General features: G+C 42.4%; 1 protein-coding gene across 2 annotated transcripts in view; it reads left to right on the top strand.

Annotated features, from left to right (window-relative positions):
• LOC113896956 (collagen alpha-4(VI) chain-like) overlaps window positions 1-17,537 on the top strand; it is a 140,225-nt gene that overhangs the window by 93,480 nt on the left and 29,208 nt on the right. For both annotated transcript variants that reach the window (XM_027549124.1, XM_027549118.1), the window contains 7 exons: window positions 913-948; window positions 1,054-1,116; window positions 3,043-3,105; window positions 4,268-4,303; window positions 6,666-6,702; window positions 10,607-10,618; window positions 10,707-11,200. In XM_027549124.1, the coding sequence (XP_027404925.1) occupies window positions 913-948; window positions 1,054-1,116; window positions 3,043-3,105; window positions 4,268-4,303; window positions 6,666-6,702; window positions 10,607-10,618; window positions 10,707-11,200 (741 nt within the window). The remainder of the gene's footprint in view (window positions 1-912; window positions 949-1,053; window positions 1,117-3,042; window positions 3,106-4,267; window positions 4,304-6,665; window positions 6,703-10,606; window positions 10,619-10,706; window positions 11,201-17,537) is intronic.

Below are 17,537 nucleotides of genomic sequence, written 5' to 3'. Positions count from 1 at the left end.
AATACAGAGTCAGATCATGTCACTTCTTTACTCACAGCCCAGCCATGGCTCCTGATGGCTTTCAGAGTTAGCCGCACTGTTCCGTGACCTGCACGACTGTCTGCAATCCACCCTCCCCACACCCTTGTTCTGTTTCACTGTTCCTCAGACTTGGCGCCTGTTCATACTCCTGTTTATGGTTTTCACACACTCCTTCCTCTGCCTGGATGCTCTTCTTTGGCACATCTGTTTGGCTTGCTTCCGTAATTCTTACTGGAAGAATAATGGAAGAATTTTGCCACCTCTCCAAAATGGTTTTGCCTGACTCGTCACCCCTACACGTCATTATCTGTTCCTTAATCCTTTTTTCCGGAATAGCATTGATCTTACCCTGTCAGACTGTATGTCTCTCTCTCACTAGCAGGTAAGTTCCTTGATGACAGAATCTTTGTTCTGTTTACCATGGAATTCCCAATGCCTAGAGACGTCTGGCAGACAGTAGGTGCTAAATACATACTCGTTGACTGAATGATTGCTTGGTAGTAGTATGTCTTTGGCCTGACAGTGATCACCTACTTTCCTGCAGCAATTTAGTGCCCCTTCCCTTGGTTTCCATTGGATCATACCTCTGGTTACTTAAACTGATAGATAAAAAATGCACAAGGAGAAAGTTTCGTTATACAATACATCAAGGAAGGAGGAGGAATTTGTAAAAATCATGTGCACATTGTTTTGTGTTGAATTGTAGAAGGGAAATACGGCCACTTGGGAGGAGCTGAAGATAACAGCCGTTGTGATCATTGTTTTTACTGGCACTGGTTTCTGAGTCTGTTTCCTCAAAATTGTAGTTCCTTCTTTTCCCCCCAATGAATGTCAAAGAAAGCCTTAATCATATGACACTAAACAAAGCCCTTATCTCGTTTCTGACACTAGGGTGAACCTGGATTTCCTGGCTACCCTGGTGCACAAGTAAGAAGATATCTTTTTGGCCCTGATATCTGGTATGCAGTGTGTGTCATTTGTTTGTCCTTTATTTTTCTTTACACTCATGGTTCTGCTTTTGATTCTATTAAGGGAGAAGATGGTGACCCAGGCCACCGGGGAGAGAAGGGGGCAAAGGGAATCAGAGGGAAGAGGGTAAGAGCCAAAGGAATTTCCCCATGTCTACAGAGGCCACATCGTGACTCACAGGACTCCATTTCTACTGGGTTAATGGGTTTTTTAGCAGAAAGCCTATGTCCTCCTCAGAATATTCTACACCTTTCTTGGTCACTCCCTGCTTAATGATAATTAATAAATTATCATTTATCATCTGAATGTAAGTGCAGCTCACCAAACCATAACACAGAAAATTCAAGTTGGAGTTTCAGTTATGCAGTATCAATCTTTTAAAGACAGTTTCAGGGGTACCCTTGTCTTTGGTAAATCTAGATGGTTTGCAGGACAAACATTACTGTTTCTTTAAGATTCTTCTAAGCCTTGACTTTCTCTTAGGTATTCTAGGACTAGACTGTCAAGAATGTGGCTGCCATCTTGGTGGACTTAGAGTCATGTTTCCTCTGTAGTTTAGGGATTCTGCATGAAAACCATTAAAATCTTCAGGTTTGGAAGATTCTGTCTTGAAGATCCACAGTCACTGGCAGCCCTTCTTGGAAAAAGTAATTGGTGGATACCCCACACCTAGGTAGTGCTTAGCTGATGGATAGGGGCTTCCCTGGTGGCCCAGACGGTAAAGAATCTGCCTGCGATGTGGGAGAAAGATCCTTGGAGACTGATCCTTGGGTTGAGAAGATCCCCTGGAGAAGGGAATGGCTACCCACTCCAGTATTCTTGCCTGGAGAATTCCAGGGACAGAGGAGCCTGGCATGGAGTAGTAAAGAGTCAGACATGACTGAGTGACTAACACTTCCACATTAGGGAGTTAGGTCTTTTGGGAAAAGAACACGGACTAGGGTTCAGTGTAGAAAAGAAGAATGGAAAGATAGTGTGTATTATCTGGGCACTTTATGATTGGCATTTTCGTAGACTGGCAAGGACATAAAGAAAAATTTGATCTGTGTCTAACCTGACTTACTATTGGCTAATATTGTTGTTCAGTCACCAAGTCATGTTTGACTCTTCATGACCACATGGACTGCAGCACTCCGGGCTTCCCTGTCTCTCACCATCTCCTGGAGTTTGCCCATGTTCATGTCCGTTGAACTGGTGATGCCACTCAACCTCTCATCCTCTGTTGCCTTCTTCTCCTTCTGCCTTCAATCTTTCCCAGCATCAGGGTTTTTTTCCAATGAGTCAGCTGTTTGCATCAGGTGGCCAAAGGACTGGAGCTTCAAACTTCAGCATCAGTCCCTCCTATGAATATTCAGGGTTGATTTCCTTTAAGATTGACTGGTTTGATCTCCTTGCTGTCCAAGGGACTCTCAGGAGTCTTCTCCAGCACCACAGTTCAATCAAAAGCATTAATTCTTCAGTGCTCTGCCTTCTTTATGGTCCTGCTCTCACATCTGTACGTGTACTGGAAGGACCCCAGCCTTGACTATACTGGCTAATATTACCTTTCTCAGTTAAACTTTTCTCTCCTGTTTAAAATTTAAAAAGACAAAGTGTCAGTTACACGCAGATAATTCAGTATCAGTTCAAATACCTGTAAGATGAGCAGCGAGTCCATGGACAGCATAGACTGCTTCTGAGACACTAAAGATCAGAAGCTAATAGGAACTTTTCCTTTCTCTTGATGCCTGACCCTCAATACTCATTTCCTGCATTCATTTAATTATGTGACGAGTCTCAGCTGAGAACTGAGACATAGGGTAAGACTCTGTTTGGAAGTATTTGTGCGAAGGCACACATATTGACTCCGGTTAAGTATGTACGGTGGGGACTCAAGTGGTTCTCACAGAGATGCCTCCCCCCAGTCTGCATGTCTCACTCCACTAATTGGCCCACAACAGACTCATTAGACCTCGCATCTAAGGACAACTTGGAATCTCAAAGTGGGCCTATTGGTCGTAATCAAGTCGTGTTCAAGGGGGGCGCTTACTCCTTTGGTTTGGTCATTTTCAGGGTAAGGCTGGACTTCCTGGATTTGCTGGAACTCGAGGTGACCCAGGCCCTCCAGGACCGGTGGTAACATGGACTTCTGCTTTCTTTTATTTGAAAATAACAGTGATCGAGGATTTGGTGAGAGGCATCTCTAAGAAGAAATAAACGTTTAAAATGCGCAGGAGGAGCTTTATAGGGAATAGGCCAGTCTTGCTTTAGAGGACCTTAGCTTCAAGTCCTTACACAATATGGTATTTATTAAATATAGATATTTTGACTTAAATGTGGGGAAGACGTTAGGGTGCCTGAAGATTCATGAATCTGTCTAAATGCAAAAATAATACGTAAAGTTCACTGGAGAGTGAGCTTATCATTGTAAACAAGATGAGTGACGACATTTATGCAAAAACCAGAAAGAAATCCTAACAAAATATGACATTTATAAAATCTTTCCTGAACTGACAATGTTACAGGTCCACAGATATTTGTAAAATTCCCTGGAAGGTCACTTGGTATGAAAGAAAAAACCTTGAGGTGATTGTCATTTTGCACTCTGCTTCATCCTACGAGGCCAGACTGTCATCCATGCAGGAAGGTGCAGGGAGTCAGCAGTGGGTTGAACCTGCGGCCTTCACTGCAGTTTACTGCTTGCTGGAGAGGTGCACAAAAATCTTAAAGATACATTCAAAAATCTTAAAAGTAGGAGGACCACCATGCCCATTTTACAGATGGAGAAACAAAGGCTGAGGAGGTTATAGTGAACTGCAGGAAGTCACAACTGACTACCTCACAGAGCCCAAATAAGAACAGAGAACTTCAGAGTCCCAGGGTGGCTGGAGTTGGGCGGGTCTGTTGGGACGGTTTCCAGGGGAGACTTGTGTGTGCTCGAGAACAGATAGGGTGGTGATGGGTGGCAGGGGAGGGAAAGGGGAGGGCTGGGGTCCACTTTAGAATCTTGAATGACCTTTTCCTGATTCTAATCCTCAACTGTGGCCTGGTCTCAAAATGACCTGGTCTCTTAAGGGTCTTTCTGTAGCATCTCCCTGGGCACCCTGAACTCTGAGGTCTGGGACACCTCTCCTAGACACTCTGAACTCCTTCCTTAAGGAGTCAGACAGAACTTCAGGCCCTAAAGGGGTGGTCTCTGTACCTTGGTAAACTTTCTCAAGTTCTCTTGCCAAGTCTTCAGAATAATGTGTTGGGCTTCCAAGATCTTGCATTTGAAACCCATTTCTGTCTTTTCCAGGGCATCAAGGGTCCCAAAGGTGTGGTAGATATGATGGTAGGTAAAGATTTTTTTTTCATATTTTCAAGGATCTTTCTTATTTCTTCAGACATACAAAGCATAGTTATTTTATATTCTCTGTCTGATTATTCTGGTATCTTAAATGGCTATAGAATCTGTTGTTTCTCCTGGGTGTGAATATTTTAATTCTAAACTTTATTTTTTCAAAAACACAAAAATTTCCACCTTTGCAAGATAGAAATCTGTAAAAATTCTTTAATTTCTCCTCTTGTAAGTTCTCTTGATACTTTAAAGTTTATAGACTTTACTCTAGTTGATTATAGCCAAATCAAGTAAAAGGAACAGAATAATATTTTAAATATTTAAACAATATTTTAAAGAGTAGAATAATATTTTAAATCTGGATGTTTTTGACTAATACTGGTTGGCATGAAAGGAAGACTTTGAGGTCTACTTGGGATGATCCCCTGGAGAAGGGAAAGGCTACCCACTCCCATGTTATGGCCTGGAGAATCTCATGGACTGTATAGTCCATGGGGTTGCAAAGAGTTGAACACGACTGAGAGACTTTCACTTTCTTTCACTTTTCACCCCTGTGCAAAAAACAAACAAGCTTTTTTGGTGAGGCGCAAAAATTGCTTATACAGTATTTATCTTTCTCTTTTTGACTCACTTCATTCTCTAACACGTATATATGGAACCTAGAAAAATGGCACTGAAGAATTTATTTACAGGGCAGCAGTGGAGAAACAAAGAGAATAGACTTATGGACATGGGGAGAGGGGAGGAGAGGGTAAGATGTATGGAAAGAGCAACAAGGAAACTTACATTACCATATGTAAATAGATAGCCAACGGGAATTTGCTGTATGATGCAGGGAACTCACTCTTGCCTGGAAAATCCCATGGATGGAGGAGCCTGGTAGGCTGTAGTCCTTGGGGTTGCTAAGAGTTGGACACGACTGAGTGACTTCACTTTGACTTTTCACTTTCATGCATTGGAAAAGGAAATGGCAACCCATTCCAGTACTCTTGCCTGGAGAATCCCAGGGACGGGGGAGCCTGGTGGGCTGCTGTCTATGGGGTCGCACAGAGTTGGACATGACTGAAGCGACTTAGCAGCAGCAGCAGGGAACTCAAACAGGGCTCTCTGTATCAACCTAGAGGAGTGGGTGGGGAGGGAGATGGGAGGGAGGTTCAAAAGGGAGGGGATACATGTCTACCTGTGGCTGATTCATGTTGAGGTTTGACAGCAAACAGCAAAATTCTGTAAAGCAATTATCCTTCAATAAAAAATAAATTAAGTAAAAAACTTGCTTATGGAGTATTTATAAGCCAACACATAGTATAGTAGGTGGAGAAGGCAATGGCAACCCACTCCAGTACTCTTGCCTGGAAAATCCCATGGACAGAGGAGCCTGGAAGGCTGCAGTCCATGGGATTGCGAAGAGTCAGACATGACTGAGCGACTTCACTTTTACTTTTCACTTTCATGCATTGGAGAAGGAAATGGCAACCCACTCCAGTACTCTTGCCTGGAGAATCCCATGGATGGAGGAGCCTGGTAGGCTGTAGTCCTTGGGGTCGCTAAGAGTTGGACACGACTGAGTGACTTCACTTTGACTTTTCACTTTCATGCATTGGAGAAGGAAATGGCAAGCCACTCCAGTGTTCTTGCCTGGAGAATCCCAGGGACGGGGGAGCCTGGTGGGCTGCCATCTATGGGGTCGCACAGAGTCAGACACAACTGAAGTGACTTAGCAGTATAGTAGAGGCCACTGTGTCTTATGGCGCACCTGAAAAGGATTTCAGCCTTATGGTTATTTTTCACGTCCCAGGTACAAAAGTACAGTGGCGGGAGGTAGGGAAGGGTGTGGAGCAACTGAGGAGCAGAACGTAATGGGGTCGGTTGGAGAAGAGGACAGAGCAGAGAGGAAGGGGTCAAGGGAGCAATGAAGGTTCCTAGGGGAGGTGCTGAGGGTAGAACGTCTTGGCTGTCGCTCTGAAGAAATGTTACAGGAGTCACTAATGTAGAGACCCAAGAATTGAAGGCATTCCTCTGCTTTTTGTGCTGAGATTCCTGGATTAAACTTCTTCAAAATCAAATTTGATTCCATTCCTTTGTTAAGAAGATAAAAAAAAAAAAAGAAGGGTTCCCCTTATCTACCTATCTCTAATAATATGGGCAGTGTATTAGATATAAAATATTTAAAATGTCCACTGGATCCAGAAATATAACTTCCTGGAAAGTTTCATCTGCTGTGACAAATTTTGGGTTTTCTGTTGTGGATTAAAAAGCGTCAGATAGGCACTGATTCCTTATAAGGTTTCTAAGTCATGAGGTTGAGGAGGAATATGCTTCAAATTAAATACTCTTTATTTTACCATCTTTCTAACAGCCTTGTGAAATCATCAAGTTTGCTCGTGAAAATTGCCGTAAGTTGTTACAAAGCCTCAAAAGGAGCCAGCACTGCGAAGTGGGGATGGATCATGCTTTGGGAGCATAAGTCACCTGGGATTTGGAGAAGCATGGTCCATCCAGGGAGGGTCTTTTATAATTTATAATATATTCGGCTCAGTTCCCCCTTGGGTAAGTAAACTTCTTCAACGTGATCTCAGCAATGAAGTGGATGATATGGAGAACAGTATGGAGGTTCCTTAAAGAACTAAAAACAAAACCACCACACTATCCTACAACCCCACTCCTGGGTGTGTATCTGGAGAAAACCAACTTTAAAAAGATACACGCACCCCAGTGTTCATTACAGCACCGTTTACAGTAGTCAAGACCATCGAGAGATGAATGGATAAAAAAATGTGGTATTATAGTGAAGTGGTCATATTAAGTGAAGTCAGACAGAGAAAGACAAATCTCATATGATATCCCTTATATGTGGCATCTAAGAAAAAAAGTTACAAATGAACTTCTTTACAAAATAAAAATAGACCGACAAATATGAAACAAACTTATGGTTACTGAAGGGGAAATGGGGAGGAACAAATTAGGAATTTGGGATTAATACACTGCTATTTATAAAATAACCAACAAGGACCTACCATAGATAGCACAGGGAACTATACTCAATATTTTGTGATAACCTACAAGGGGAAAATATGAAAAATAATATATACACACATGTGTATAACTGAATTACTTTGTTGTACACCTGAAATTAACATGACATTATGAATAAACTATACTTCAATAAAATGAAGTTAAGACACATGAAATGGACAAAAGGCATGCTATCTCAACAGCAAAGAAGAATCCCACTGCAGCATGGCATCTCACACAGTGATAGCTGGACACTTGCACTTCTTGCTGCTTCTTAACACAAAACAGGCAAAGAGAAGCTCTGTTCTTTTATTTCATCCATTAAGCAAGGGAGATCAACAAGGAGCCTTCAGTAACTAATGGGTCCTTTTAAATTGACATTTATGTTTTAAAAATGAAACTATGAATCCTCACATCTTAAGTAATGCTTGTCATGTTCCCAGATTGAAATTCATTGACTGTCTTCAGTGTACTCCAGGATATTTGCACCTATAATATACACCAGCATTGGGAAGTGGACATGAACTTGGCAAGCTGCTTAGTTTGGATTTTCTCCCAAACCATCCCACCCCTCTTACACTAATTCTCCCATGTTCTGTCCACTCCCATTCAGTTGCTGTTCAGAAAGATTCTGGATTTTTCTTCTAGGAATCATAAATAATAATACCATTATCTTGACCACAAAGGAAAAAAGTTTCAAAGTTAAAGGTGAAACTCCTTTTACATTCAAAAGCAGTGTGAAGTAAAAAATAAACAGAAAAAAAGTGGGAAAACATATGCAATATAAGCCATGAATCCAGGGAAACGCTCTAACTTCCTTACTCCATCATGTTGAAATATATAAAATCACAGCTACTCAATCATTTTCATCTACAAAAACAGGCACTTCATAATTTGCTAAACCTGAATGTAAAAAACTCTTTTAGATTGAAAATGGGTCAGCCTCATGAATGGAGGATTCAGGAAAGAAAAATTACAACATACCTGTAACAATGGTTGACTTCATAAGCAGTCAAAGAATACAAATTAAAATAAGACATTTTTTTGTTTCAAATTGGAAATATTTTTAAGATGAGAAAAAAGTCCCTATCCAAGGTAGAGAAATGTAGGCATGTCGATTGGTACAACTTTTCTGAAAAGCCACTGGACAATATATTTATCAAAAGCCATAATTGCAGAGACTCATTTGGGGCTGTAATTGGACAGATATGCAAGGTTCAAGTATTCTCATCACAAAGGGATGTTGGCACGACACATCATAGTTCTCCAGATGATATTGCTCTAAATTTACTGATGGAAAGAATAGATGTTCATCATATATGAAGCGAAAAAAGATTCAGTATAGAACATAACATAAGCCCCAGGTCTTATAAAATAAAACAAAGCATGTATTGTTATTGTTTAATTGTGTCCAACCCTTTGCGACCCCATGGACTGTAGCCTGCCAGGCTCCTCTGGATTTCCCTCCATGGGATTTCCCAATCAAGAATACTGGAGTGGGTTGCCATTTCCTTCTCCAGGGATCTTCCTGACCCAGGGATTGATCTCAAGTCTCCTGCATTGACAGGTAGATTCTTTACTGCTAAGGCACCATGGCAGCCCCAAACAAATTATACATATATACATACACATGTATGTGATAAATTAAGGGTGGTTTTAATTTTTGTTTTCTAGTATCTTCCATTAAAATATATTGCTTGTGTACACACATTTATACATAATATGTGCACCATATTAATAATTGTTATTAATAATATCTCAATACATAAATTAATAAACAATAATATAATATTAATACTTGGGCTTCACTAGTGGCTCAGAGAGTAAAGAATCTGCCTCAGTGTGGGAGACCCAGGTTCAATTCCTGGGTCAGAAGAACCCCTGGAGAAGGGAATGGTAACCCACTCCAGTATTCTTGCCTGGAGAATCCCATGGACAGAGGAGCTTGGTGGGCTATAGTCCACAGAGTCACAAAGAGTTGGACATGACTGATCAGCTAATACACACAATATTAATACTTAGTTACTAATATTACTATATTTTATTATAGATATGGTTTAAGATAGGTGTGTATATACATATGTGTGTGTGTATATAGTTTCCGAGTAGCTCAATGTATTATATTTAAGTTCAGTACAGTGTGACTCAGCTCAAAAGCAGGGACACAACATAGTTCTTGAATCAGAGCCTGAGACAGTCAGTCTGGAGTTGGTGGAGTGCCATGGTGCTCAGGGGTACAGGCTCTTTATTATATAACATATAATAATATAAATTATGTATTATAATATCAGTCAGTTCAATTCAGTCAGTCGCTCAGTCGTGTCCGACTTTTTGCAACCCCATGAATCGCAGCACGCCAGGCCTCCCTGTCCAACACCAACTCCCGGAGTTCACTCAGACTCATGTCCATCGAGTCAGTGATGCCATCCAGCCATCTCATCCTCTGTTGTCCCCTTCTCCTCCTGCTCCCAATCCCTCCCAGCATCACGGTCTTTTCCAATGAGTCAACTCTTCACATGAGGTGGCCAAAGTACTGGAGTTTCAGCTTTAGCATCATTCCTTCCAAAGAAATCCCAGGACTGATCTCCTTCAGAATGGACTGGTTGGATCTCCTTGCAGTCCAAGGGACTCTCAAGAGTTTTCTCCAACACCACAGCTCAAAAGCATCAGTTCTTCGGTGCTCAGCCTTCTTCACAGTCCAACTCTCACATCCATACATGACCACTGGAAAAACCATAGCCTTGACTAGATGGACCTTTGTTGGCAAAGTAATATCTCTGCTTTTCAATATGCTGTCTAGGTTGGTCATAACTTTCCTTCCAAGGAGTAAGCCTCTTTTAATTTCATGGCTGCAGTCACCATCTGCAGTGATTTTGGAGCCCAAAAAATAAAGTCTGACAGTGTTTCCACTGTTTCCCTCTGACGTTGGGGCAGGGGTGCTCTTTCCCATATCACCTAATGACCCAAGATGTCTGTCAAGCTTCAGCCAGCAGGTAAAGAAAGGAAAAGTATACTTGTTTGGAGTAAGATGCTATCCCACTGAGAAATGCAGTCTTTGTTCCAGGCAGCCACATACCCAGTCAAAGACTGGGGTTCTTTTACTATGGGGAAAAGGGGGGAGTGGATATTGGAGAGCAAGCTGAGGTCTCTGCCACACTCAGGTGGGAGTCATAGAGGCTTGAATTTCTCAGAGGAGATGGTTTTCATATCAATGCTGGCAAAAGTGTCTTTGCCTATGTCAATTAACAATGTCCTCTTTTCTCTCCCAAATCATTTCCCTTCCAGCCTGTTCAGCAGGTAAATAACATTTGTTAATATTCATTCCGGCCTTCACCCATGTACAGGCATCGCAGACAGTCCTAAATCTGTGTCTCCACATGTCTAGGTGTTTCCAAATGCCCAGCATTCCCGACCGAGGTGGTCTTTGCCTTGGACACGTCAGATGACGTCTCCCGGTTGGATTTTGAGAGGATGAGAGACATTTTACTGTCTCTGCTGATGAAGATGGAAATCAGTGGGAGTAACTGCCCCGTGGGTGCGCGGGTGGCCATTGTCTCCTACAGCAACAGAACCGATTACCTGGTTCGCCTCTCTGACCGCAAGGCAGGGCCCGCGCTCCTGCAGGCGGTCAGGGGGCTGTCGCTGGCAGGGTCATCTGGCAGCCGGCGCCTTGGGGACGCCATGAGGTTTGTGGCTAGACACGTATTCAAGCGCGTGCGTGCGGGCCGCCTCCTGAGGAAGGTGGCAGTGTTCTTCCAGGCGGGCCCGACCCCGGATGCAGGTTCTATCAGCACCGCCATGCTAGAGCTCAGTGCGCTGGACATTGCTGCTGTGGTCATCACCTTCACGGAGGACCACGGCCTCCCGGATGCCCTGCTGGTGAGTGTGGGACTGAGGCTGGGCAGGGGTCCAGGGGTTAGTGCTTACCCTGTGGGGAGTGAGAGCTGGTCAGGGGAAGAATTCTCCAGAAACTGATGTATATGTGTGTGTGGGAGACAGGTGCAGGGTTAGGGGGATGTCTCGTTACAGACTCTGCTGCCAGCGTTACTGCTGGTGCCTAGTGGCCATCCTTGGAGTAGCCATCGAGTATATACTCCATGCTGTGTGCCTTTTAAAGAGTCTTATTGAACTCCTCTCAAACTCTATAAGGTAGATGTCATCGTAGAGCTCCATTTCAGAGATGAGAATACTGAGGCTTAGACAGGTTAAGTATGTCATCACAGGTCAAATGTCTTGTTAGGTGCTGGCCGATTTTTATCTACCTTAATAGCTGGTGCTTACCCACTCTGCTAACCTGTGTGATGAGGTGGGGGGTTGGGGGTGGTCCACTGACTGTAATTTATGTTCTCCGTTTTACTTGGGATATAAAACCCATGGGGGCTTACCTGGTGGCTCAGTGGTAGAGAATCCACCTGACGCAGGCTCGATCCCTGGGTTGGGAAGATCCCTGGAGGAGGAAATGGCAACCCACTCCAGTAATCTTTCCTGGGAAATCCCATGGACAGAGGAGCCTGGTGGGCTACAGTCCACAGGGTCTCAAAAGATTTGGACGTGACTCAGCATTCAGCACACGCATACATAAAATCCATATACAAAGTGGATAAGGGGTAGTGATTTTAAGGATACAGCTAGATGGGTTTTTATATGTGTTTAAAGCCCAATGACCAAGACATAGCTCAAGGTAACTGAATATTTGAGGCATTCTGTATGTTTGCTCATATGACCTTTCCAGCTTCTGTCACCATCGAATGGTTCCATCTGGTCCTTTATGCAAATTGAATCCTACAGCATGTATCTCTTTGTATCTGGCTTCTTTCACTCAACTTACCGTCTGTTCTCTTGTTCATCCATATAGATCAATTTTTTATTGAGTAATTTTTTAAAACTAAAGTTTTCTAGTGTATGTATATACCACACTTTATTATTTGAAATTGAAATATAGTTGAATTATAGTTTTGTGTTTCAGGTATACAGCTCAATGATTCAGATATATATATATATATGAATATGCATATCATATATATATTTATGAATCTTTTTCAGATTCTTTTCCATTATAGATTGCCACAGGTGTTGCATATAATTCCCTGTGCTATACAGTAGATCTTTGTTGTTTATCTGCTTTGTATATAGCAGTGTGCATATGCTAATCCCAAGCTCCTAACTTACCCCTCCTTCCTTTTTCCCCTTTGGTAACATGTGTTGGCTTGCTACATGTACCACACTGTATTCATCGATCTAGTCTCTAAACTTGACTTTTCTAACTAAAACCCATGTAAACCATTCTTCTGGAACATCTGGGATGATTTATAAGAATGAAAGACGATTGCCTTCTTAAGTGATTTCAGGAGGCTGATGCATATCAGCTTGAGCTATGTTCCACTGGCAATATTCAACTGTTTCTGACCTGCAGAAATGGAAACGTCATATGGTTCAATCTAATAGCTAAAAAAGTCACCTGTGCTGGACTATTTAGTTTTCTCTGAAGGTTGGATGTGCAGTTTGTGTGGGAAGTGGGAGGTTTTGTTGACATAGCTGTGACTATGCTTCTAGGAATCAATAGGTAAAATTGTGACAGCTTGTAAACTATTGAGAAGGATGGACAAAATATCTTTAGTTTTCAGTCCCTCTTGCCTCCCAGGATGTCTGGACAGGAATGGGTAGGGGATGGTGGCAACTCTCAGTAACTGCCTTGAATTGATTAGTAAAGGCAGAGTCAGACAAGCTGTTATCGTTCAGTCACTAAGTCGTGTCCAACTCTTTGCTACCCCATGGAAGCACACCAGGCTTCCCTGCCGGGGTCCAGCCCTGGCTGATCCAGGGAGTTCGAAGCGGGGACAGCATGGGTGAGGATCAGGATACAATAGCTTCAATTAGATATTAATTAAAGATGTAAAGAGTAATAGAATGAGGATAGCTCAGTAGGAAAACTCAGTGGAGAAAAGAGGCTGAGTAGCTTGGTTTACGCGAGAGACCAATAAAACTTCAAGACAAGAAGCTTGCACCACTTACGTAGGCTGCAGGCATCCTTCCGTTCTCTGGAAGGAGAGGAGACACTGAGGCCTCCCCGGTCGGATCTTAGAAGCCCAGGCAAAATTAGTAAGCTCAGTGGGTTCCGTGCTCCAGATGGAGAGTCAGCCAGAGAGAGAGAGAGAGAGAGTGACATGGGGAGACCAGTATTTCGAGAAACTGATCCCAATTCTTTATTTTCCATGGTCTACTTTTATACACTGAGATGTTATGCAAAAGTCACGCGGGGTCAGCAGTCCTGACTTTTATCAAAGTCAGGTGCTTCATACAAATGTATACAGAGGTCTTAGGGGTGTTACATCATCTTCTGGCCAGGGGGCCTGCTGACAATTTATGACCCTCTCCTTGTGACAGCGGTCAGTCAACCAGGACACTTATTTCTCCAGGGGTGATTATTCTTAAAACAGACGCCACCCAAATAAAGTTACATTCCTATAGGGTGAGGGTGTAGTGGGTTTTAGTTAAGGAAAGAATTTACTTAGCCTAAGGTCTAAGGTGATTTATATCAAAGGTTAATATTTATTTCTTCTATATATTCATTAATGTGTATAAGGGCAGGGGATGTGGAGACTTAGCAACAAACATTGGCTCAACAAATGAAAAACCCTTCACCAATACAATTTCTAATCAGCCCATTATACTTACACTAATGGTTTTCTAACTTTTCTAAGGAACCTGTTTTTAGAAGGTTTAAAGCATCTCGTGCCTCTCACGGTTGGGAGGCTGTGAGCAATCACATGTGGCCGGACAAGCCTGTCAGGCAGGCTAGAGAACCTTCAGAGGAGTTTGTAGATTAAAACACTCTTGTCATGCCCAGGAGTTTTTATTAACTGGAGCTCTAAGTTAACTCCTTCTCCGAAAGAGGTGGTGGGGGACAGCCCCCCGTAAAGTCAGAGATGTAGGTGAGAGCACAAAGTAGTAAAATAGGCAGGCTCTGGTTATGGGGGTAGATGCTCGAGGATTTCCAGGGGAACACCTGAGGCTCGATCCCACCTTTGCGTATGTCGAGCCTCCTTCCTCATGACCTTTGCCACGGGCCGAGTGCCTCACTCTGGCCCCCAACACTTACCTGTCTTCCACTGTCTCCCAGAATTTGCTCAAGTTCATGGCCATTGAAAGTGAAGAGGAACTTCAACACTTAGAAAGTGAGGAGGAACTAAAGAGACTCTGGATGAAAGTGAAAGAGGAGAGTGAAAAAGTTGACTTAAAGCTCAACATTCAGAAAACTAAGATCATGGCATCCAGTCCCATCATTGCATGGCAAATAGATGGGGAAACAGTGGAAACAGTGGCTGATTTTATTTTGGAGGCTCCAAAATTACTGCACATGGTTATTGCAGTCATGAAATGAAAAGACGCTTGCTCCTTGGAAGGAAAGTTATGACTAACATAGACAGCATATTAAAAAGCAGAGACATTACTTTGCCAACAAAGGTCTGTCTAGTCAAACCTATGGTTTTTCCAGTAGTCATGTATGGATGTGAGAGTTGGACTGTGAAGAAAGCTGAGTGCCAAAGAATTGATGCTTTTGAACTGTGGTGTTGGAGAAGACTCTTGAGAGTCCCCTGGAATGCAAGGAGATCCAACCAGTCCATCCTATAGGATATCAGTCCTGGGTGTTCATTGGAAGGACTGATGTTGAAGCTGAAACTCCAATACTTTGGCCATCTGATGTGAAGAGCTAACTCATTTGAAAAGACCCTGATGCTGGGAAAGATTGAAGGCAGGAGGAGAAGGGGACGACAGAGGATGAGATGGTTAGATGGTATCACCAACTCAAAGGACATGAGTTTGAGTAGGCTCTGGGAGTTGGTGATAGATAGGGAGGCCTGGTGTGCTGCAGTTCATGGGGTTGCAAAGAGTCAGACACGACTGAGCAAATGAACTGAACCGATGTCCATTAACTCAGTGATGCCATCCAACCATCTTATCCTCTGCTGACCTCTTCTCCTTTTGTCTTCAATCTTTCCCAGCATCAGGGTCTTTTCCAATGAATTAGCTCTTCATATCAGATGGTCAAAATATTGGAGCTTCAGCTTCAGCATCAGTTCTTCCAATGAGCATTGGGGGTTGATTTCCTTTCAGATTGACTGGTTTGATCTCTTTGCAGTCCAAAGGACTCTCAAGAGTCTTCTCCAGCACCACAATTCAAAAGCATCAATTCTTTGTTGCTCAACCTTCTTTATGGTCTCAGTCTCACATTCATAATGACTGCTCTAAAAACAATAGCTTTGACTGTACGGACCTTTGTCAGCAAAGTGATGTCTTTGCTTTTTAATATGCTGTCTAGGTTGGTCATAACTTTCCTTCCAAGGAGAAAGTGTCTTTTAGTTTCATGGCTGCAGTCACCATCTGCAGTGATTTTGGAGCCCATGAAAAGAAATCAGTCACTGTTTCTGTTTTCCCCTTCTATTTGCCATGAAGAGATGGGACCAGATGCCTTGATCTTAGATTTTTTAAATGTTGAGTTTTAAGGCAGCTTTTTCACTCCCCTCATCAGGAGGCTCTTTAGTTCCTCTTTGCTTTCTGCTGTAAGAGTGGTATCATCTGCATATCTGATGTTAATATTTCTCCCAGAAATCTTGATTCCAGCTTGTGATTCATCTGGCCCAGCATTTCCCATGATGTGCTCTGTCTATAAGTTAAATAATCTACAGCCTTATCAAATTCCTTTCCCAATTTTGAACCAGTCAGTTGTTCCATGTAAGGTTCTAAGTGTTGCTTCTTGACCTGCATATAGGTTTCTCAAGAGATAAGTAAGTGGTCTGGTATTCCCATATCTTGAAGAATTTTCCTCAGTTTGTTGTGATCCACATAGTCAAAGGCTTTCTCTTAGTCAATGAAGCAGAAGTCAATGTTTTTCTGAAATTCCCTTGCTTTCTGTATGATCCAACAAACGTTGGCAATTTGATCTCTGGTTCCTTTGTCTTTTCTAAACCCAGCTTATGTATCTGGAAGTTCTCAGTATACATATTGTTGAAGCTTAGCTTAAAGGATTTTTAACATAACCTTACTAGCATGGGGAATGAGTACAATTGTCCAATAGTTTGAGCATTCTTTAGCACTGCCCTTCTTTGAGATTGAAATGAAAACTGACCTTTTCCAGTCCAGTGGACACTGCTGAGTTTTCTAAATTTGCTGACATATTGAGTGCAGCACTTTAACAACATCATCCTTTCAGATTTTAAATAAATCAGCTGAGATTCCATCACCTCTACTAGCTTTGTTCGTAGTAATGCTTCATAAGGCCCACTTGACTTTACACTCCAGGATGCCTGGCTCTAGGTGAGTGACCATACCACCATGGTTATCCCAGACATTCAGGCCTTTTTTGTATTGTTCTTCTGTGTATTTTTGCCACCTCTTCTTAACCTCTTCTGCCTCTGTTAGGTTTTTGCTGTTTTTGTCCTTTATCATGCCCTTCCTTGCATGAAATGTACCCTTGATATCTCCCAAGTTTCTTGAAGAGATCTCTATTCTATTGTTTTCCTCTATTTCTTTGCGCTGTTCATTGAACAAGGCCTTCTTATCTCTCCTTGCTATTCTCTGGAACTCTGCATTCAGTTGGGTATATCTTTCCTTTTCTTCCTTGCTTTTTGTGTCTCTTCTTTTCTCAGGTATTTGTAAAGCTTCCTCAGACAACCACTTTGCCTTCTTGCATTTCTTTTTCTTTGGGATGGTTTTGGTCACCACCTCCTGGACAATGTTAGGAACCTGTTTCCATAGTTCTTAAGGCACTCTGTCTACCAGATCTAGTCAATTTAATCTGTTTATCACCTCCACTGTATAATCATAAGGGATTTGATTTAGGTAATACATGAATGGCCTAGTGGTTTTCCCTACTTTCTTCAATTTAAGCCTGAATTTTGCAATAAGGAGCTCATGAAATGAGCCACAGTCAGCTTCAAGTCTTGTTTTTGCTGACTGTATAGAGTTTCTCCATTTTTGGCTGCAAAGAATATAATTAATCTGATTTTGGTATTGACCATCTGGTAGTTTCTATGTGTAGAGTCATCTCTTGTGTTGGAAAAAGGTGTGGGAAAGGGATTGTTGGAAAGGGTTTGTTGTTGTTGGAAAATGGTATTTATTATGACCAGAGCATGTTTTTGGTGTGGTTCTCCCCTTCATGTATCGCAGCCTTGAAGTGGTGAGGGGGCTTGCATAATTCAGTGAAGCTATGAGTGAT

The sequence above is a fragment of the Bos indicus x Bos taurus genome, chromosome 1 (genome assembly GCF_003369695.1).
Source record: "Bos indicus x Bos taurus breed Angus x Brahman F1 hybrid chromosome 1, Bos_hybrid_MaternalHap_v2.0, whole genome shotgun sequence".
NCBI lineage: Eukaryota > Metazoa > Chordata > Mammalia > Artiodactyla > Bovidae > Bos > Bos indicus x Bos taurus.
Note: the sequence above shows the minus strand (reverse complement) of the source record. Positions and strands in the feature narration are given on the sequence as shown.